Consider the following 22,852-nt stretch of genomic DNA (forward strand, 5'->3'; position numbering starts at 1 on the left):
CTCTGCAACCAAGTTCTGTCGGGATGACTCTGTGGTATCTAATGGCAATTTCATCTTTTTTTTTTAAAATAGGAATTCACATTTGCGTCTAGCCTCTATATAGGTGGGGGCCTCCGTCAGGAGGGCAAGTTGCAGTTGATAAAAGTTGTTGATAAAAGCAAAATCAGAGTAAAGAAAGTTGGAATAATTTAGGGAATATGTACGCTTTTACAAAATGAAAATGCCTTATTGTTTTTCCAAAGTATAAACATTATACATATACATTATTAAAAAAACCCCAAAGCATTAAAAAAAAAAAAAAACCAGCAACGTGGCAAAGTATGCAAAAGAAAGAAAAAGCTGTATTGTTAATGTTTTGAGTATATCCCCCCAGACTTTTTCTTATAAAAATAGTGGCTCACAGTTTAGCGCCGCCTTCAACCCAGGGTGGGATCCTGGAGACCCGGGATCGAGTCCCACATAGGGCTCCCTGCATGGAGCCTGCTTCTCCCTCTGCCCGTGTCTCTGCCTCTCTCTCTCTCTCTCTCTCTCTCTCTCTCTATATATATATATATATATATATATATATACACACACACATATATATATATCATGTATAAATAAATAAAAATAGTTACCAAAATAGAATTATACTGTATATCTATTTTGTGAGCTTTTTCACTTAGATATTGTTGGACATCTTTCTATGCCAGTAAATATATATCATCCTTTTAACCAGCCTTATAATAAAGGATATTTTTCTCAGCTGTGAGGTAGTCTTATGAACCCTCCTTCTCTGTTAAAGGCAGTATCATCTGGGCCTCTTCTCCTCTTTCAGGGATTCCTGATGCTGGGTGGTTCTGAGAAATGCACTGACCCGTTATTTCTGGCTAACACCAACTGGCAGCCAGAAAACACCACTGGCCAGCTGCACTTTCTCAGGCAAATTACTGTACTGTCCAGGGCCTCGGGCTTCTCTGTGTGTTAAACAAGAAGTTTGGATAACAATTTTCTGCGATTCTGTCAGCTCTGAAGTGACACATTAGCTTCTAGTTCATTTATCTCTGTGTTTGCCTTGGCACGGGATGATCCCAGCACACTGAATGAAAGGGGAGCCCTAGCTGTGCACCTGCACGACATACTTAAAGACCCCGAGGATGGGGGTCTTGAAGCTGGCAGGGCTGGGGAGGCACCAGGGTGGAGGGGCGGTTATGTCAGGGAAACAACTCTCCTGGTTTCCTTCCAACATGGAAGTGGGTGATGTCTACAAGAAGGCATGAAATTCACAGCATTGCAGTAAACACAGCCTCTGGGGCCTGTTAGTCCTTTCTGAGCACAAGTGTCTAAACTGCCAGATAACTGTGGTATTCATAAATACCGGAATTCATTTCCCATTTTAAAAGCTCTTTGGTCTATATTTCTTTTTTTAAAGATTTTTATTTCTTTATTTGAGGGAGAATGCATGAGTGGGGGGAGGGGTAGGGAGAGAGGGAGCAGCAGACTCCCCACAGAGCAGGGAGCCCAATGCAGGCCTCAATCCCAGGACCCTGGGGTCATGACCTGAGCCAAAGGCAAACTCTTAACTGATTGAGCCACCTATGTACCCTAGCCTGTATTTTCTCATCTAAGTCTCATTTCTGCCTTTTGGATGAGGAAATTGAGATTCAGCGAGTGTGATTTGCTGAAGACCAGTGGACAATTATTTGCAGAATGAAGATCCCACCCCACACTCAACCAGTGGATTGAGTCTCCACAGTCTCCACATTGGGTACACAGTCACATGATAGGTGCATGCCTCTGTGTAAGATACTCACGAAGACACACTCCTCCGTACCCACTCCACCACCACTAGGATCCAGGACAGCAAGCATTGCCCTTCCCTGGCTCCATCTACTCTTTTAACACATAGTTATGAGCATTATGCTAGGCACCAGTGGTAAAGTGGTGAACCAAGAGACATGGATCCCCATCTCAGAGTTGACTCAGGGTCATGGAGAGTCTACTATGAGGCAGGGATAGGGTGGATGTGAGGATGGTATATACAGTGTGATAAGAGCAGCACTGGACAGTACAGGGTAGGATGGAACACATAGGACAGGCACCCCACCCTTCCTCAGAGGGGTCAGGTAAGGCATCCTGGAGGATCCACTCTGTGACCCAAATGATGGAGTTAGCAAGACCCTTGGTAGCACTAAAGAGAGACAGGAGGTAGGATGACTATTCTATACCAAGAGAGGAGCATATACAAACACTTGGGGGCATGAGGAGCTCGGTACTTTTGAGAAACTATGAAAAGTATCGTGTGGCCAGGGGTAATGCTCGGGTGGGATGCTGGTGTTTATTAAGGCTACAGAGAAGGCAGGTCTCTGAGTATGACAGCTGGTCAACCTTATTGGTGTTTATGGAACTGATGTTTGTCTTGAGGGCACTGGGAAGTCACTCAAAGATGTAGGGAGTGATACTGACGACAGGCTCTTAGCAGACTTTCTCTTTATCAATCCTACTAGAAGATATACTGTGTCTATAATTTTTGCCAAATTATGGATGCTCAACTTCAGGATATGTTTCCTTTTTTTAGGCTGCCACCTGTTTCATTGTTGTTCACCCACTTCTTGGGTCTCTGTGGCCTGTGCTAGGATGGCTCAGATGACCAGAGCTCTGTGTTCAAGATGCCATGGATATGGGGCATGGGGCAAAGAGCTTCTAACTATTCCCTATCCTCAGCCTCAGCCTTAACCCAGGGCCTGGACTCCAGCTGACAGATATGGATTGACCAGCCAACATCCCTAAGGAATATTGGAACACAAGTTTAAAGCATAACTAGAAGTATGTGGACTAAGCAAATTCAACCCTCATTATAAGCAAAGGGAAGCAGTATTAATATTCAATAAGTTAAGAGATAATAACAATTATCATTGAGATGATGCATGACTCCTACAACACATTCAATAAATACTAAATCAATTGATCAGTATTTAGATCATAAGAGAAATCTTATAGGAACATGTAAAAAGGAAAGAAACGGTTAAATAAATCAAGATATTTTATAAAAAGTATGTACATCATGCACAGAATATCTAGAGAAAGATTTCTAAGAAAATTAACACTAGTTACTTCTGGGATGAGAAACAGGGAGGATGAGGGCAGGGAAGGGAGGGAGATCTGTTTACTATGCCTTTCAGAGTCTTTTACATTTGGAAGCACAGAAATATGATACATGATTTAAGAAATAAAATTAACCTTAAAAACCCATCCATTCAGCAGAATCCCATGCAGTGATTAAAAAGAGTGAGATTGAGCTATAATTACAAAAATGGATAGTTCTCCAAGATCTACTTTTATTTAAAGCTGCATATTTCAAAACATATATATGTTGTCACTTCGTGGGACAGAAAACAAACTCATTCGATGTGTACATTTTTTTAGCACATACAGAGAAAGTTCTCTGTGCTGTTCAATTCAATAACCATTGGCCACATGTGGCTAGGTACATTTAAATAAATTAAAATGTAAAGTTCAGTTCCTCAGTAGGGCTAGCCACATTCAGGTGCTAACAGCCGCGTGTGGCTAGTAGTTGCCAAATTGGACGGAGTGGACAGAGCACGCTTCCCTCAGAAAGTTCTGCTGTACAGAACTGGTCCAGTTGATCCAGCCCAGACTGACACATGGGACTACAAGCATGTGAGAAGAGACCTTGTGCTTTATAAATCTCCATGTTGTCTTTTTTCTTTCTTTCTTTCTTTCTTTCTTTCTTTCTTTCTTTCTTTCTTTCTTTCTTTCTTTCTTCCTTCCTTCCTTCCTTCCTTCCTTCCTTCCTTCCTTCCTTCCTTCTTTCTTCTTTCTTTCTTTCTTTCTTTCTTTCTTTCTTTCTTTCTTTTTCTTTCTTTCTTTCTTTCTTTCTTTCTTTCTTTCTTTCTTTCTTTTCTTCTCTTTCTCTCTCTCTCTCTTCTTTCTTTCTTTCTTTTTTTTTTTACAATTACTTTTATAATTTTATAAGAGAAGAGGATGGCTTGCACCTGTGGCAGGTGTTTATTCCTCATTAAAATCACATCCTGTATTTTTTTCATGACTCCACCAATTCCAATTAGGGGTCAAGGGATGGCACAGCATTGCCAGGGGAGCTATTCTCGAGGGAGGAAAGGCGACAACCGCTGTCCCGAATCGGAGCAAATGCACCTCCGGGAGGAGCACCTCAGGGCGGTGGCTGACCATCCAGCTAGTCTTGCTTCTTTCTGCTCCTCTGCTTTTCAGTCACAAGGGACAGGATCAGTTTGAGCGTCTGCCAGAGGGAAAAGCAGAGGCTGAAGTATTTTTAGTTCTTGGAGCTGTGGAATCTGGCAGAGGTCAGGCGGGCACTGGCCAGGGAGGCCCACCTCCAAGGGACCCCGAGGTCTCCTTGGAGATGGAGAGCTAGCAGAGTGGGAAGGACCCTGCTCTGAGATGGGGATGGCCATCCAATAGTGGAGTAGGACCGCGCTGGGCCAAGCTCAAAATGCCGCCTGGGAGTAGAACTGACAAGAATGATGGATGTGATAACTGCTCCATGGTTTCTTAAACTGGAGGAATGACAAAGGTGAAGAGAAACTTGGAAGGAAAAGACGTGGGATGGAGGAGAAGTCTGGCCAGGAGGTAGGTGGGAAGGAACGTTATAAAATTTTTCAACTCAAATAAAACTTGGATTTGAAATATTAAACATCGCTCTGGTTATCATCCACCAGACAGAGAAAAGCAAAATTTCCCAAGATTATAAATAGATGGAATAAACTGAAACTCTGGGTTATAACTGCCTGGGGCATTTCATTTTTCCTCCACCTGGAGGAAGTTTATTCCTAGACCAGGGTCCAATGTTTTTCTTACTAGCAACAGGAGAAACAGCAAAAAGGACACAGAAGCTTTAAAGGTGGCTCAAGAGTCTTCCTTTATCAAACTGGAATTTAAACTGGTACATTTGTGTTCATCGCTCTTTTTTTCCTTTGGAAGATGTATAATGGTCATTTAATAATCCATTTGCTCTTATAAACCTATCCAAGCAGGTGGGTGCCTCATGCTTTACCCTTGTTCTCTTTGTTCTTCTTTTGAGAATGTTGATCCTGCCATATTGTTTTACACCCAATGCTTTTGCTTAGCTTCTCCCCTCTGTCTGGAATATCTTCCTTGCAGGAAGAGACCTCTCAGATTCCACTCATCCTAGAAGATCCAGCTTCTCTGAGTCAGAATTAATGTCATTCATCTCCCATTGTGGTTTGTGTGAGAATCAGTTGAGAATGCGCCCATCTCCTGCATGAGACTTGAGCTCCCACAGGGACAGACAATGCACATTCATTCCTGTGTCCCAGCTAACCCAGAGCTTGGTTTATGGTAAGTGCTTAACATGCTGATGTCCATCTCTTTCTCCCCTCCCATCATCGCCTCCCTTCCCATTCCCTTCGTTCACTTTATTAATATCTATTAAGCCAATGTGCTGTGGGGAAAACAGATTGTGGTGGGTTGAGTAATGGCACTTCAAAGAAGTCCACATCCTTATTCTGGAACCTGTGAATGTTGCTCATATGTCTAGAAGGATTTTTGCAGATGTGATCAAGCTAAGGATCTCAGAACGAGGAGACTATCTTGAATTATCTGATGTAATCACAGGGTCTTTACAAGAAAAAGACCTTCTGATTTCTTAATCAGAAGATATGATGAGGGGCCGTGAACCAAGGAAGGAGGACAGCCTCTAGAAGCTGGAAAAGGCAAGAAAATGGATTCTCCCTGAGAGCCTCCAGAAAGGAACCAGTCCTGCAGACATCTAACACACAAGTAAATAGGGAACGACCCCAGTCTTCAAGGAGCAGATTTTTTTTTTGTTGTTTTTTGTTTGCAAATTTTCTATCTACACAGGGAGGAGACAATTTAGGAAACTATGATGGGTGGCAGTAGAAGTAGAGAAGTAAAGGTCTACACTTCCCCACCCTGTTCACCTTCCTAGATAGGCTTCTGTGTACAAGCTTCCATCTTCAAATAAAGCACTGAGACATGAATACAGACTCCATATTTGATTCAACCCATGAAGTGTGTAGTATGGATCCCTAAGCTCTACAGCATAAGACTCTGTCCATACAGCCTAAGATTGAGTCAGATCTATTGCATTCAGTCAACTGTCAAAATGCATTTGTGAAGCAAAGAAATAGGCAGATGTGAAATAACCTATGGGCCAGCTAAAACTCAGACCTCACGATGTTCCATCACTGATGAAAACAGGCTCATTTTCCAGGTGTACAGCCCTCCTGAAATACAAATGGAAACTAGAAGACTGGATGGCTGTCCCTATGATTATAGCCTTTTACCATTAACTCTCCTTTTTTTTCCTTTCGATTTTGTTTTTAGGTTATTTTTTCTGATTACGAAAGAAATGTAAAATTTAGAAAGTTCGCCACAGTCCCACCCCCGAAATATTTATCAACAAATAAGTCTTAAGACTAGCATTTTTATGCATCCAACCAAAGAAGATAAATAATCGGATGTATATTAAAGATTTTTTTTTTTAAAGAGGAAGACCCTAAGGATATACGGGAGCCTCGGAATAGTGTGTGTTCTCAGCTCCCTTAACTTCCATATCTGTAGCATTACTCAGGAACCACATTCTGAGTAATGAGGCTGAAACAGGGTAAGATTTCCAATCACCAAGGAAATAATAACCAGAGTCAACACTTAACGGAAGGTTTGCTTAATTTTTGCTTAATTTGGTCCTCATAATAACCCTGAGCAATAATATCATATAATCCCCACTTCACAGATGATGAAACAGAGAGATCTGGTAAGCTTGTCCAGGGTCACAAAGCTAGTTTGTGGGAGAGCTGAAATTTGAACCAAGGCAGATTATCAGCGAAAAAAGCCACATGCTAACCAACCACCTTGTCACACTGCTTCTCAGAGAAGAAGTTCATTGATATCACTAATCTGCACCTAGTAAAGCAGGAAAGCAAACAGAAGTTTTAAAATAAGGATTAAAACAAAAAGGCTTTATGAATGAAGACATCCCATTCCCATTAAAATTTTAAAAGATTTTTTCCAATTCAAATAGTAAAAATACATGTTTACTGTTGAAAATTTGAGCAATGTATAAAGTATAATGAAGAAAAATAAAAATCATATGGTTTCACTCAGCTGCTTCTTTCTGTGGGCTCAGGCAACGTTTCTGAAAGCGAGATCTGTAGACCAAAGATATCAGAAGCACCTGGGGTTCATCTTTAAACATGTGGATTCTGAGACCCCATCTGAGACCTACAAAAGCAGAATCTCTGAGGGACCGACCTCAGATGCTGCTATGCAGTGGCACTTGACAGCTCGCAGCCCCATAAACGATAGAACTCATTCAGTGAAGCCCCATGCTCTCCGGAGACCCGGATGCTACAGGACCTCGGCAAATGCCTACTGGAAATTCTTATTAGATGAACATTTGGTTTCAAGGAACCTGAAATGGAATTTAAGGAGTATTTCTAATACTCCTTATAGTGTACTCACAGTGAGCTAAATTTAATTAATATTTTTTGACTTTTGAAATTCAATTTTAAAAGTAAAAATTGCAGTTTTAGTCATTCTTATGCCCAGTAGAGTTTGAGTATCACTGCCCAAAGCTGAGAAAGAGAGGTCTAGAATCCTTTGAGACCCAAAATTCGAAACCCATTCCTCCCACTCCCCACCCTCCAAGGCCTACCCACTCCCCCCTTGCCTTTCTGAAACCAAATCGTCATTAGGGGCAGTAGAGGAAGGGGAAAACCATGTCCCATTTGAAAGTCAGACTTGGGGGGAGAAAAAACAGGTTACTCCATGAGTATATTTTCCCGACCTTCAGCTACAGGCTCTGTGCCCAGGGTCCAAACACCCCCGAAGGGCCCCCAAGCAGCGTTTGCATCCTCAATTCTGATTCCCATTCGGGAGCCCCGCCTCTAGCTTTGCTTTTCCATCAGGCAAAATGGCTCCTCTCCATTAACATCAGGCCCATGTTCTAGCTATTAGCCAAACAAAAGATTTTCCAAATATGGACCCAAAAAACCATGTGCACTTTAAAGGCCACAATAAGCTTAAATAGCTAAAACATATTAAAAAAAAAAAGAAAGCCAACAATTGACGCCAAAAGCATGAGTCCTTAAGGAGCAGAACAGCAAGACAAAAGCCAGAAAGAGGAACAAAAATATGCATTGTAGGGGAGGGGCAAGCAGGGAGGTGTAGATTTATATGGAAGAGCTGACATCATTGTTTCCCAATAATACTCTGCATGCAGGAAACAGATGGGAAAGAAGTGGTGGAAGGGACTACTTATGGTAACAGGGCACGCTCTCTGTTTAGAAGCCTGCCATTTGGAACCTAAACGTTTTACTTTGAAAAACTGGGATGAGAACTCCATTGCCAGAAGTTTTATTAAAGCCTGGCTAACTGCTGCTGAACTTATCACCTTGGCGACGCATGGTAAAATGGAGCTCTGCGTATCAGACCCGGATTGACTGCCAGCTGACCCGTTTTGAGTCCAGAGGACACGGAGCTGTGGGATGGGGATTGCGTGTGGGACAGTCCCACTTTCAAACCCTGGTTCTTCTACTTCCCGGCTGGGTGACATTAGGCAAGCTACTTAACCTCTCTGAGTCAGTCTTCATCTAAAAAATGGGTGACAAAACAGAACTTTCCACACCATGGGGCGAGGCCGCGGTTGCACATTGATGCCCTCCTGCTAGATTTAATCATAATTAGAATGGTCAGCTAACATCACGAAAAAGAGTTTTCTTTTTTAACAGACTCCCTCACTGAACCAGTTGCCACTCTTGTAATGATCAGCTACCCTGCTTCCTCCTGAGGGTCCCTTCAGATCTCCTGCCACTGAAGACAGCTTCTGTCTCCCCAACCACGGCCCAAGCCTGGCCACCCTAAGTCTCAACTCCCTTTCCCAGAACTTAATGTCTCCTCCCTCAGGGTGCCAGAAGTCATGACCAATACAAGTCTCAGGCAAAACCATGTCATTTCCTGTCTGTAGACACCAAGCATCCCATCTCCCCTCTATCATTTTTATTGATTTTCCCCCCTGACAGACAACCCACTCCAAGGGCTCTCTTTCACTCAGCCGCCTCGCATGTAGACATCCTCTGGAGCCCTCATTTCGTTCTCTGTACTTCTATTAGCTACCTTCCCCTCCGGCGACCCCACCAGGCTGAGAGCAACTTGAGAGCATCTTTGTAAATCCAAGAGTGTCTTGCACAGTTCAGCCCCCTTAAATACTTGTTGCATTGAATTGAAAACCCCATATGAGATGGTTTCTGAATAAAAACATGAAAAAAAGCCAGGGAAAGAAATATGCATAATTACACAAATTAGCTCAGATGCCTGTCACGAAAGCTATAGATTTATTTATAGTTTGCCAGATTCCTACTTTATATATCAAATGTGGTGTCTGTAACAGTAAGGGATGGTATATGTTGCTGGGGGGGGGGGTGACATTCATCCCTCTCTCCCTGGGGGAGGTGGGGAGGGGGCCCCAAAGGCATTCTGGGGCAGCATCAGGCCATGGGCGTGGTACCAGGGCCTGGTATGCATCAGCCAAGCTTGAACTAGAACAAAGAGTGCCTGAGACTCTATCCCAGAAACTCAGTTGGTTCTGGGGCCCCGCCAAGAATGTGGTTCATACCAAGGAGTAACTGGTGAGGCACTAGGAAAAGGCAGTGTTTCTGGGGCATCCTGTGCGAAGTCTGGGTCAGCTTCTATCTTGGAGGAGCCATAAGCCCCCCTGGGGAACCTTAAACAATCTTGGATCCCTGATGCTGCAGCCCACCGGCAGTCTCCTGTCCTGAGCTTCCTAGAAGGGCTCTAGCACTGACTTCCCGAGGAGGAAACAGGGTCAATCAATCAAGTGCTCTGTGTTGGCCACAGGGCTCACCCTGAGAGGCCCGGTGCGCTTCCAAATCTGCGAGAGCTGCTGTATGCGTCGGCCTCCAGCAGAGCCCACCGCTGACCTGCCAGTTAGAAAATAGAATAATGAGGGGAATGGAGATCAAACTGGGTGGCTCTTGACGCTAAGGCAAAGGGCGTTCCACAGGGAAAGGAGGACTGTGGCTGCAGTGGGCAGGGAGGGGCCTGGAAGGAAAAGGTGGGGTCTGGTTGGTCTTGAAAGCTGGTAGGTCTAGAATAGATGTGTGTGCAAAGCACCTTGCAGAGGGTAAAGTGCCATGCAGATGTCCAGATGTAATGGCTGTAGATGTCCATAATAATATTATTATTATTAATGATGTAATGGCTGGGGGAAGAGCTAAGCAAAGAGAGAAAAAGCTATTTTTTTTTGTAGGGTTATGGGTTTTGTTTGACAAAAGTGTGTGTAAATGCCAAATTATAAAATGTGCTATTCTGGGGCATTGTGTTTGTGCCTAGAATGGTGGCCTTGGGAATCAGGTAGATCTGGATTTAAATCCTGACTTTTGGGCACCTGGGTGGCTCAGTGGTTGAGCATCTGCCTCTGGCTCAGGTTGCGATCCCTGATCCCAGGGTCCTGGGAACGAGTCCCACATTGGGCTCCCTGCAAGGAGCCTGCTTCTCCCTCTGCCTATGTCTCTGCCTCTCTCTGTGTGTCTCTCGTGAATAAATAAATAAAATATTTAAAAAATAAATAAAAATAAATCCTGCCTTTCCTATCTCTATAATCGTTGTAAGATAATTATCCTCTTTCATCTAGTTTCTTCCTCTATAAAATGGGGATTTAAAAAAACCCTGATTCTGGGATCCCTGGGTGGCGCAGCGGTTTGGCGCCTGCCTTTGGCTCAGGGCGCGATCCTGGAGACCCGGGATCGAATCCCACGTCAGGCTCCCGGTGCATGGAGCCTGCTTCTCCCTCCGCCTGTGTCTCTGCCTCTCTCTCTCTCTCTGTGACTATCATAAATAAATAAAAAAAAAATTAAAAAAAAAACCCTGATTCTTATAGATGTCAAAAAATATTATGTTGTATGTATAAAGTGACGGGCACAGTGTAAGCAATCAATGCATGCAGTAACTCTAACTACTAACAAAAATAACAAGCAGGTCTGATTTGTGGTTTGGCCTTCTCTTCTGGGTCCTTTCTCTCTTTCCAAGAGGACTTCTTTTTCTCCTTCATCCTTTAGCCATCTAGCAGCATCGTGTTCTCATCTTTCTCCATCAAAAGTTACTCTCAGAAAAAAACCTAATACCAGTATCTGCTCTTCTCTGAATTGCAGTGAGCATCTTTCCTCTGGGTGCTCTTTATTTTAAGCCTTAGCTAAAACTGCACCCTGGGGGGAGGGTTAGAAGGACAGGCCCTAGACTCCTGAAGCTTTCTCAGGCTGTGGTCCCACCTCAATAAAGACTTGAGGCCAGCCTTTTGAGGGAGGAACATCAAGACCAATTAAACTCAAGCGTGGCATTGGTACCACGCTTCGAAATAGCTCAGAAAATAGGGTGGGACATGCACCCATAAGCAAAAAGAAAAGTCATTTGAAGGGAGGGATGAGTGGGAAAAAGCTACAACTCAAGGCAAGTCATGAGTGAAAAACAAAACCATAAAAAAAACAAGTAGCTCCAAGTTCCCGGGCCCCAAGACCGGTGTGAAGGAACCACAGAGAGGACAGTGGAGTTCTGAGACCCAGAGGCCAGTGGGGGTGGACAGCTCAGCTTGATCAGTCTGTTCTGGAGGAAATGAGCACCAGGTCGCCCCAATTAGAAGGGTCTGTTACTACTTCGTTCCAAAAATATTTAGTTCCAACATCTAATGGAAAAAGAGCGAAGTGGGGGGGGGGGGGCGTGCATTTCTTATCCTCAGATTAAGTCCTGGACCTTTCAGCCCACCTGCTCCTCCCACCCACTGCTGCCCAGCCACTCTCACAGCCACCAAATCCCAGTGAGGTGATTCCCGGGAACAAACACTCCCCAGCAAGTGTTCCAGAGCAGCCTAGGTCAATCAGCTTCTGGAATTCAGAAACTGTTCTCCCCTCCTCCCCACTCCCACAGAAAAGTTTTCCAGCTAGCCTACAGATGCCTGCTGGATGGGGGGTGGGGGTGGGGTGGGGTAAAGAGGATGCAGCAAAAGCTACAGCTCCAATGACACTGGAGAGCTTCTCCAGTCTATGGAAAAATGTCTTCCTGCTTTCATCGTGTTTCCCTCTGCCCCAGCATTAGGCCAGGCCTGCTCCCTCCTCCTCCAGCAGATGGTTCACTTGACTCCAGGGAATGTCTGGGGTGACAGGTCTGCAGTGCCAACGCCTGAGCCTCCTGAGGCTGGAAGGCATCTGGGTGGCCTCTAGTGGGGGTGGGCAGGGGAAGTGGAAGGGCGAGGCCAGGCCTGCGGTCAAGGGGCTGTTGCCATAGGTCTGGACAGGGGCAGGAGGGAGGGGTGCGGGGAGATGAAGTAGCTGTTTCTATTCTCTGTGTGGGTTTTTGGCCACATCCAGACTATACAGATTAAGATTCAGGCAGGCTTTGTGTTATCAGTCGGTTAAACCTTAAGGTTTAAGGCCTTAATTCTCCTCTTTTGGTTCTTTCTGTTCAATTCTGGGACCCAGCGATGGGGATGCCCCTCTAAACCCAAGCCGATGAGGTTGCTGTCCTGTCCACACAAGCTCTGCTTCCTGGATCTGATTTCTCTTTCAGTTCCCTTTGGGTTTAGGAGTAGCTGGGGCTCTTTCCCAGATCTTTCTGAGGGCCCTTTTGACTCAAATTGACATTTTGCTCTTGCACTCCCGGGTGGCTCTGGGAAATCCCTGCATAAATGGCCTCTTCATTCAGTGGGGCAATCAATCTGCTTCCCATCCCCCTTCACGACTGATTAACCCATCCGACCATATCATTTACTTATTTCATTGTAGCCCTCGCTCATTCAGTCATGGATGGTAGGTGGTTATACTAGGACAAGTCTAGGGTTTTATAATAGCTACATTTGTGGCTTTCCATATGCATGTCCTCTGCCAAGTGCTTTGCCTGTATGAACTCATTTATCTTCCTGTCAGTCTTCTTACTGCCATTTCACAGATGAGGAAACTGAGGCTCAGAAGAGGTAAGTCACTTACACCAGGGTTGGGAACAGGCAAAGCTGGCATTCAATGCCAGACAGTAAGCTTCCAGAACTGTCAATGGGAGTCCCCAGCAGGGGCACCCGACCTGGGAGGTCAGGGAAGGTTTCCAGAAGCAGCTGAGACCTAAAGAATAAAGAATGAGGTAGGGAGGGTGTGATAAGGATGTGCCAGGCAAGATGCTAGGGAGGAAAAAAAGGAAGCCAAAGCGAGTACCTGCCCTGGTTCTCCACGCAGTGTTAAATCCTGCTTTGGACAGAAAAATACTCACCTTCCTTGCTAAGACTTTGTTCCTATTTCTGTTTATCTTATCTGTTTAATTGTAGATAGTAGCATTTACATGTTCTCTTCAGTTATGACAGCTAGTTTCAAAGCTTTGTTGAGGCCTCGGTTTCTGAAAGTTTGTTCACATCCCTTAGACTATACATTTCTCGAGTCTGGGGTGCATGTGTCTTTCTCTCCCACTGTACCTCAATACTTACTTGTTATTAAAAAAAAACAATAAACAAACTGAGAGAATGACTTAGCCTCAGAAATTATACTTTTAATTTCTACCTTTCTACCTTTCAATCTGATAAGAACTAGAAAAAAATAATCAGTAATAAAAGGCTCACAGTTCTTTTCAGACATTCAGAGGATGCATTGTGAATCATTAAGTTTCCTTATCCAGGGGGAAAATGTTCTGTAAAACCCTACAGTGCAAGTGGTGGTTCCCAAATCTGCCTACATATCGGAATCATCTAGGAAGCTTTTAGAACATACCCATGCCTGCCTGGGCACCAAGAGATTCTGATTGAATTGTTTAATTGAGATGGGATCTGGGCAGCACCTTGCATCATCCCCCCCCCCCTTTTTTTAAAGCTCCTCAGGTGATTCTAACATGCCACCATCATGGCAAACCCCTGGGTCAGACAATATCCCCTTTTCTCAGGGATCAAATAAAACGACAGATTGTTTGGCAGGGTGAGAAAGTCCTCTCAGCCTTCGTTGTGAAGACAGATGACACAAATGGAGGCAGGAGACAGCTTTTCCCACAACATCCTCCTACTGGTCCCTTGACTCCTGGCCCCAGCATTTCCAAACCCTGTGGGAAGACCCTGGGCACTTGGTTGAGAATGGAGAGGTTAAAAAAAAATGCTTATGGATGCACTCTGACCTCACAGGGCTTCACCTGCAGCCTTCCAAGCACAAGTGACAAAACGATGGGATTTTCATTACCTAGCTGCAAGCAATGACCTTCGTATTCAGTGGTCAAAAAGAAGACCACAGAACTGTACTATTTTCCGCATATCAGCAAGGAAGAGATGCTCTTTTCCCTCTACTCCAGGCAGGAAGATAAAGTCATCTGGTTCCCGGGAGAGATTGAGGGTTGGGGTGGCAGTCATGGTGCTGGCCAAGTTGGCCAGGAGCAACTTTGTGCCATTCTTGAGTGTTCTTACCGGGCTGGAGGCAAAAAGGTGGAAACTGGCCCTTTATGTCAGGCCTGTGTAAAGCTGGAGATGATCAACAGCAGGATCTGAACTTGGCATCTGTGTGGATGCCATAGAAACTGTATACGTGTGTGTGTGCTCACACCTGTGCATGCATACGTTTCTGTGAGAAGCGGTTTCTGGTTTTCATCAGCTTCCTAAAGATTAAGGATGGTACTTGGCCCTGAGCAGCTCCCGCTCTGAGCTGGACACATATTTGTCCCCCACACACCCCTGTCCTGGCAGATTTATCCAGCTGAAGGTAGCAGGGCTGGCCATAGCAAATTACCGAAGTGGACGGCATTCACTCTTTACAAGAGGCCTCAGGGGTGTAGCTTCCCCATTTTCAGATGGCCTGAGCACAGCTAATGGTCACCAGCTTTGTCTTCCTCCCCAGCTTGGGGCTTTCCCTCCCTGTCTGAGCAAAAGGGCTCTCTTGGCTTCCTTATATCTCTGTCTTCTTCTACCCTTGTGCTCCCAGACCCGAACCCATTTTTCTCTGTCTGCAGGATCATCACCTTACCCTTGACCCCAAAGTTCAGTAATCACCGTGTCAGTCTTGTGGGCCCTCTCCAGGCTTCTGGTTTCTAGTTACTATGCTGACTTGTCACCATCAGGACTCTGGGTTGAACTTCCAAGGTGATGGGCAAAGGGGCAGTGCCCAGGTCAGCCTTTCCCCCCCCCCCAGGGAGCAGAGTTCCAGGCCTTGTCTACTAACCAATACATGTATCAGAAAGTCAGTGAGGAAAACACATAGTTTTAAAGAAAAACATTAGCACTTAGCTTACTGATGCTACACTACAGGAAAAATAAGACGCAACTATATAACTAGTTATAGATGCGGCAAAAAAAATCCTAATTACTCTCATTTATATAAGCTGTTTATTATGCATGCCCAATTCTCATGTGGCACAAGAATGGTGTCTAGATCATTAAGTGGGTCAGTTTCCTTTTGTTTCAAAGCTAAACTGTATTCAGGTATGTCAGACTTGAAAGCTTGCCGATCCTGTGACAGGGCTGTCTGCTTTCAATTTAGGAAAAAAAAAAAATCATTAGAGGAGAATGTTGGCCTAGATGAGGAAGCTAGGGAGGGGAGAGGAGCCTTGTAGGTCAGGTCCCTCCGCATCCTCCATGATTTACTGTATGAACTTGGGCAGGTCAATTTACCTGCCTGGGCTTCCTTGCCTTCCCTGCGCCCTTTCCGCCCCCCTCACTCCAACACCAAGTCTGGGAGCACCAGGTACTGGTTTTCAATTTTTTTTCTTTAAGCAGGAGGCCCCTTCCTTTTTTTTTTTTTTTCAAATAAAACCTGTATAGAAACCCAAAATATAAAGCAGGTGAAAGAAGAGCTGCCGAAGGCTGCCTTTGAGGTGTCTTCACCAAATGCTGAGATTCCTCGCTCATCCTATGATTCTGACATTGCAAGAATGGGGCAGGACTGGCAAGCAACCCCATGCAACTCTCACGCTTGAAGGGGAGCCCAGAATAACACCCACATGGTGGACGGGGGCATCCCAGGAGCATTTGTAGTGAACCTGGACTTAAACCTGGAATTCCGCACAGAAACAGGTGGAGGGAAGCATGTCATGCTGAACTTCTGAGGGTAGTGGGTAAGACGCACACTCGGAGTTCTAACACCTTCAAAAAAGTTCACGCCGCTTTCATTTGAAATTGCCCTCTCTCAGGTTATTGGAGAGGATGAAATGAGTTGACTGTTATGCCTTGGTTTCAAAAGAGGCAGTTTTGAAAACTGTGGTCCCCCAAGCTCTAAGATACTAAACCATTTGTCCTAATGACACAGCAGATGCTGAAGTCTGGAATACCGCAGGAATATCACACCACTGCAAATTACTAGGTGGTGCTGAGTCTTTAAAAAACAAAGCAAAACACAGAATTGAAACAAAACCATGGCACTGTTTTTTGAGATGCATGCTTGATATGAGCTAATCAAATGGTTTTTGAGAGGGTTTTCCTGGAGGCAGAATTATCCTGCACAGTTAAACAGTCCTCCAGTTTCCTCCTTTGTTATAGCTATGGGTAAATACAAGGCCTATATAGTGGACTATTTTCTCTCTCACTTATGTTCCTGAAGACAAGGCCTTTTTGTCACGGGTATTCTCAAGACCAGTCAACCTTACAAAAGGAGTCATTTTCTGCTCAATTTCCCCAACCTTCCTATGATGAAAAACTTGTAACTTCAAATGCTGTTCTTGTATTCTAGATTGTTTTCTTTCCCTCTCCCCCAACAAATGTTTAAATTGTCTCTACTCTGCAGGATCACCCCCTGCCCGGCTTTTTTTTTTTTTTTTTCTTTTTCCTGAATCCAATCTGACCTTGCAAGCAGAGAGAGGTGGCTCTCCTCTTCTTTTCCACACCCTAAACTATTTTAAAATCCAGGCCCTCTGACCTTTTTACAACACTCTTCTTGTCTGACACACCAAATGCTAATCCGAGAGCCCAGAGGGGGTAAAGGGTCTTGGGGGGGGGGGGGCGGTTGGGGAGGGGAGGGAGGGAGGTACCATATATCTGGCATCAGTTCAGAAATTCAGAAAATGTTTGTGCAACCACTCCCCCGGCCAGGATCCACCGCACCCCCTGCCTTCCAGCGCATTAATAAAAAAAGATGTGAGCGGATGAAACCGGAGAGCCCAGGAAGGACACCCAAGGCGGTCAGACTGTGCGCCCGGGCGGCGGGGGTGGGGGAGCCCTCCGATCACCACCGTCCCTCACGTCCAGCCCGCATCCCTCCCCTCCCGACTTCCAAACTTGGAGATGAGGACCTCGGGCGCTTCCAGCCCCAGCCCGCGGACGGCCGGTGGGAGCGGGAGCAGCAGCGCCCGTAACGGCCGGTGTGGACCCGCGGAGGGGCCGCGCCGGGCACCTCGGCCATCCCGCATGTCCTTTAAACAGAGAGGGAAGAAAGTGCACGGAGCCCCAGGCCTCGCAGGCGTGAACTTGCGGAGTGAGCCTCACACGCCCCGCAAGGGTCCGCGTCTCCCCCAAACGAAAAGCAAAGCCGGTCTGGGCAGTGGGGAGCGGGTGGGGGGTGCGCAAGGCACCGGGGCGCCTCACCATCCTGTCCTGAGCTCTCCAGATGCTCGGTCAGGTCGCAGCCAAAGGCTCCGGCGGCGGCTCCCTTCCGTTTCAGCTTCTGCTTGGCACCCTTGTTCTTCATGAGTTAGTCCCGCCGAGTGGCCTCCGGCTCCCCTCCCGAGGGCTCGGCGCCGCGCCCAGGCCGGTGTCCGGGGTCGGGGGCGGGGGCGGGGCGGGGCGGGGGCGCACCTGGCCGCGGCAGCCCCGGGGGGCGGGCGGGGGTCTCCTCCGCGCGGCTCCCGGGCGGCGGCCGCGCCCTCACACGGCTCGGGGCGCGCGCGGAGCCAGCATCCCGGCCCCTCGGCCGCCCGCCCTCGCGCCGTCCCCTTTTCCTGTCTTGCAAGCCCGAGGCTCATCCAGCTCAGGAAACGCTGGAAGGAAGTCAGCCGGGGAGGGGGCGGGGGTGGAAAGTTTTGGCAGCTCGGCGCTGCGCGTGTAGGGGCCGGAGGAAGTAGGTGGGTGGGTGCAGGAGTCGGGGCGGGCGCGGGCGCGGGCGCGGGGCGGGGGGCCCGGGGCTCCGGCCCGCAGCCCGGCCGCCGCTCCCTGCCCCGCCACCCGCACCGCGACCCGCACCCCGACCCGCACCCGACCCGCACCGCGACCCGGCCTCCTGGACCCGGGCTGCCAGGTGGGCCCCTGGCCGCCCCGCCCGGGCTGCCCCCGCCGCCGGCCCCCCACGCCCTGCGCGTCGGTGCCCGCTCCGCCCGCACCCACACCTGACGGCGGAGACAAAGGCAGGGCCCCCGCCCGGCGACCTGCTGGCCCGCGAGCTTCCGCCGGCGCCCGCAGCCGCCCCCCCTGCGCCCAGGTGCCCCCCACCCAGGTAGCCCCCGGCCGCTCCCAGCGGCCTCCCCTGCGCCCAGGTGCCCCCCACCCAGGTCGCCCCCCACTCCCAGCGGCCTCCCCTGCGCCCAGGTGCCCCCCATCCAGGTAGTACCCCCACTCCCAGTGGCCTCCCCTGCGCCCAGGTACCCCCCACTCAGGTAGCCCCCCCACAACCACTCCCAGCGGCCTCCCCTGCGCCCAGGTACCCCCCACCCAGGTAACCCCCCCACAACCCTCCCACTCCAAGCGGCCTCCCCTGCGCCCAGGTGCCCCCCACCCGGGTAGACCCCCCACAACGCCCCCACTCCCAGCGGCCTCCCCTGCGCCCAGGTGCCCCCCACCCAGGTAGTCCCCCCTCCCAGCGGCCTCCCCTGCGCCCAGGTGCCCCCCACCCAGGTAGCCCCCCCGCAACACCCCCATTCCCAGCGGCCTCTCCAGCGCCCAGGTGCCCCCCACCCAGGTAGGTCTCCCCATGCGAGGTTAAGGGAACACTGGGGGGTGCCGCCTTCTAGCCACTGCCCCGGGAAATCAGATTTCTGGTTAGGGATTCACACACACACACACACACACACACACACACTTTTGGAAGTTTGCTAAATGGAAGTGACCGGCCGGGCTCCAAGACTTAAGGTGACTGATATTCTAGCATAACGTGGAGAAAGGAGGCTCCCAGCCTGTCTCATAATTTGTCTCAAGTTTTCAGGAGGGCACGATTTTTTTTTTCTTCTCGTTAGATCCGAAATTCCTTGACTTCTGTGTACTCAGCACACACAGTAAGCACTCAAATTCTTGTGATTTAACCATTTGGAGATTAGATTAAACTTCCTGCATAAATTCAAATCCATATATAGACTTGAAGGGTGGGGACCTCCATGCAGCTCAGATTGCTGACTGAAGCTTTAAGGACAGTATTTTAGTTACTGAATCCCTTTCCAGCCACTTAACTCCCCACGTATCAGGGGGACAGTGCACCTTGACCCTTAGCCTTCTGTCCTTGTCAGAGGTCACAAGGGACAGCCTGCCTCCCGAAGCTGGGCCGCAGATGTGTTTGGTTTGGCACCCACCGTGCTTTAACGTTTTTAAAGATTGATTGCCAACCTTAAAGGGTTAAGAGATTTCACTTCCGAGATCTGAGTTTCTAGCTTCTCTTGCAAAAATGGAAGGTCTGGTCACACGGAAGGTGCAATCCCACGTGGCAAGGACTGCTGATGCCCAGCTGTGACAGCCCCCTTTCAGGTTTGCAGCCCCCACCGCCCGTCTTTCCCCGCCTTTGCACCTGCCTGGCTTCTGGAGCCACTTGAGTTCCCACCCCAAGCTCTGTGCATGGTTGTCTGCTTCCATTTTCCATCTGTCTCTCAGTGACACTAGCATTGCCCCGGTCATCTTGGCTAGACATCTTCAACTAACCACTGACTCATTTCTTTCCTTCCACTCCCACCTCCAGACTAGTCCTGCCTGGACCGATGAGTCCTTCAAAATGCCTCCCTTCTGGGTTTCTTCTTTTCCACGCCCATTCAGCAAGGATTATTCACTCCTCAGTTATTAGAATAAGTCATAATGGGATTCGCTGAGTCCGACCTCTGCCCGCTTCATCCATCCAATGTACTAAATAAGGCTTGATGAGCCCTCCTGAAATATGGTGGTTATATGCCTGTTTTGTTCAAAACCTGTCAATGGTTCCCTGTTCCCTAGTGCCAGGAGGGCAATTTCTAAGCATTTTGTAGGATTCTTAGAGAATATTTGGTAGGGGATTCAGTGTGATGGCTTGTTCCTCCCTTTATTTATAGAGAAGCATTTCCATATGAGACTGTAATTATTACCATTAACATTTGTTAAGGCGTTTACTCTAGCGAAGACTTTCGTATTCATTTATTTCATCTGCCACACAGCAGATTTCATCAGTTGGGCAACAAAGGAGAGAGGCCAAAGGGGTGCTTTTTTTCCTGGGTCCGGGCCCCCAGGGCACAAAATATGGATAAATTATCTAGTCCTTGAATTACCTCTTTAAATCTTTAAAAACATTCTTTTAGCTTTTCATTTTGAAGTAATTTCAGCTTACAAAAAACTTGCAAAGAATAGTCAAAGAATTCCCATCTACCCTTCATCCTGCTTTCCCAAATATTAATATCTGCTATAATCAGAGCACAGTTATTAAAATTAGGAAGTGTATATTGATACAGCCCTTATTCAAATATCAATTAATTTTCAATTACATGCAATTTTTGTTAAATATAATCTTCCTCACAATAAAGCCCACCAGTAATTTATAAATCTCATACACTTGGCCGTGTAGCATTAGCCATGTACCAGATCCCCTTAATCACCAAATGCAGAAGTGTAGGTTGCCACAAAACAGAGCTGCCTAGGTGAACCAGGAAAACTAGTGACCCTGACACAGCCCTAAGATTCTTCTGTGCTTTACTGAGGATTCCCAGAGGGACTCTGCAATCCTAGAAGCTTCATCCTAGAACAGCCTGAAACCTTTTGGTCCTTGCTTCCTGATAAGTCGTGGTAAGTTGGGTTCGAGGTATTTAGAGTTCAGACTTGAGGTAATACTGAGCACTGGGCAAGGCATCCATTATGCCTGGGCTGATATCAAATATTTGATATATGTTCACGGTGGGGTTTTTGTCTTTATTTGATAACTCTCAATTACCTACACTTTATGGTTGGAAGAACTCACAATTTATCAAGCCAGATAATGAAGCTACATAGTGACGGCGAGCCCCAGAAAGCTGGAAAACTGTCCCCTTCCCCATTTGTCCCTGTCCCCTTTCATTGCTGAGTATGCCCTGTGACAGATGCCAAACTTGAATCTGGCCCTTGTTCTAGACACTCTATTTTTCTTTCTCTTTCCTTTCTCTGCTTATCTTTTCCTCTCCTTTTTTTTCTCCTTGCTTATCCTAAGATGTGTAGCTTTGTCTGGGTCTGTTGAAGAAAATCAGATTTAGGTTTCAAAGGGTTTATCTGTTGAGCTTGGGATTTCCTAGAAAGCAAGATTATATGGAGCTTGCCTAAGAATGTTAATAGGAGGATGAATTAAGCTGTTTGATAATAATATAAATGATCCCTTCAGCAGATTATCACAGGACAAAAAGCATTTCACTTATGTGGAGCTCTCATCATAGAGTTTTGTTGTTGCCTATGATTTACCTTGTCTGTGACTAAGACTAATGCCTATCAAAGTGTGCCATCTGCTTCCTTCACTCACCAGTGATGGTAGTAATCTCTCCTATAAATAAATAAGATACAGAAGACAGAAGGTGGGTATTGGGTGATTTTAGCATAACCTGTGAGCTAGCCTTTTCTTTTACTTGGCCATAAGCTAGAATTGGCAATCAGCGGCTTTATTTTATTTTTTTAAAATGTATTGAGAGTGAGGAAGGGATAGAGACAGAGCATGAGCACGAGCTGGGGTAGGGGCAAAGGGACAGGGTGAGAAATCCTCAAGCAGACTTCCTGTGGAGCCTGATGAGGACCCACGGCTAGATCCCGTGGGTCCCTGAGATCATGACCTGAGCTGACATTGAGAGTTGGACACTTAACCGACTGAGCCACCAAGGTGCCCCAGCAATCAGCAGTTTTAGAGTATTCTGAATTCTTTGTTCTGCAATAGAGAATGCCAGCTCATTCCTCCTGCTGGGTACATTTTCTCTTCTTTTCCTCTTCCCTGTTCCCAGCTTAAAAATGCTGGTCTTATCGCCAGTTATTACGTTTTATGAGCTGAATAGTGCCTCCCTTGCCAAATTCATATATGAAAGCCCTAACTCCAGCACTTCAGAATTTGACTGTATTTGGAGAAAAGGCCTTTAAAGAAGTAATGCAGTTAAAATGAGGCTTTTAGATCCTAATCTAAAAGTAGGATCCTAATCCAATCTGACTAGTGTCCTTGTGAGAAAGGGAGATGAAGACAGAGACACTGGGGATGTGAACCACAGAGAAAAGACCATGGGAGGACACCGTGAGAGGATGGTCATCTACAAGGATAGGAGAGAAGCTTCAGGAGAAACCAAACCTGGAACACCTTGGTCTTGGACTTCCAGCCTCCAAAACTGTGAAAACTAAATGTCCGCTGTTTAAGCCCCCTAGTCTATGGTATTCTATCATGGCAGCTCTAGCAGACTAGTTGAGAGGGTGAGGCTCCTATGAGAGAGGCCTTGTGCTCACCCTTCCGCCAGTGCCCTAAAGGTCTGAAGCTAGTAGAAGATGAGGATGGCCAAAGCAAAAGGACTTCTAGAAAGTTATATATCCCAACTTCCATTACTGCATTTCTCTGTGCCGTGAGTTCCCAGTTCCCAGATTTATGTCACAAATTGTTGCTTCGAAGTGTTCAAAAGAGGTGAATAAGCATCTGTAGTAGGGTTGGAGGAGGTCCACATTACCAATCTCAAATCAAACAGAAAAGAGTGAAAGAAAGATCCACCTGATGGGAGAGAAGGAACAAGAGCC

The 22,852-nt window shown here is 46.9% G+C and overlaps 1 protein-coding gene across 1 annotated transcript in view; it reads right to left on the bottom strand.

Annotated features, from left to right (window-relative positions):
- ARHGAP31 (Rho GTPase activating protein 31) overlaps positions 1-17,836 on the bottom strand; it is a 115,642-nt gene extending 97,806 nt beyond the window's left edge. The window contains exon 1 of the mRNA XM_041766232.1: positions 17,558-17,836. Within this exon, the coding sequence (XP_041622166.1) occupies positions 17,558-17,660 (103 nt within the window). The 5' untranslated portion in view covers positions 17,661-17,836. The remainder of the gene's footprint in view (positions 1-17,557) is intronic.
- Positions 17,837-22,852: the final 5,016 nt, after the last annotated feature.

This window comes from Vulpes lagopus, chromosome 1 (genome assembly GCF_018345385.1).
Source record: "Vulpes lagopus strain Blue_001 chromosome 1, ASM1834538v1, whole genome shotgun sequence".
Classification (NCBI taxonomy): domain Eukaryota; kingdom Metazoa; phylum Chordata; class Mammalia; order Carnivora; family Canidae; genus Vulpes; species Vulpes lagopus.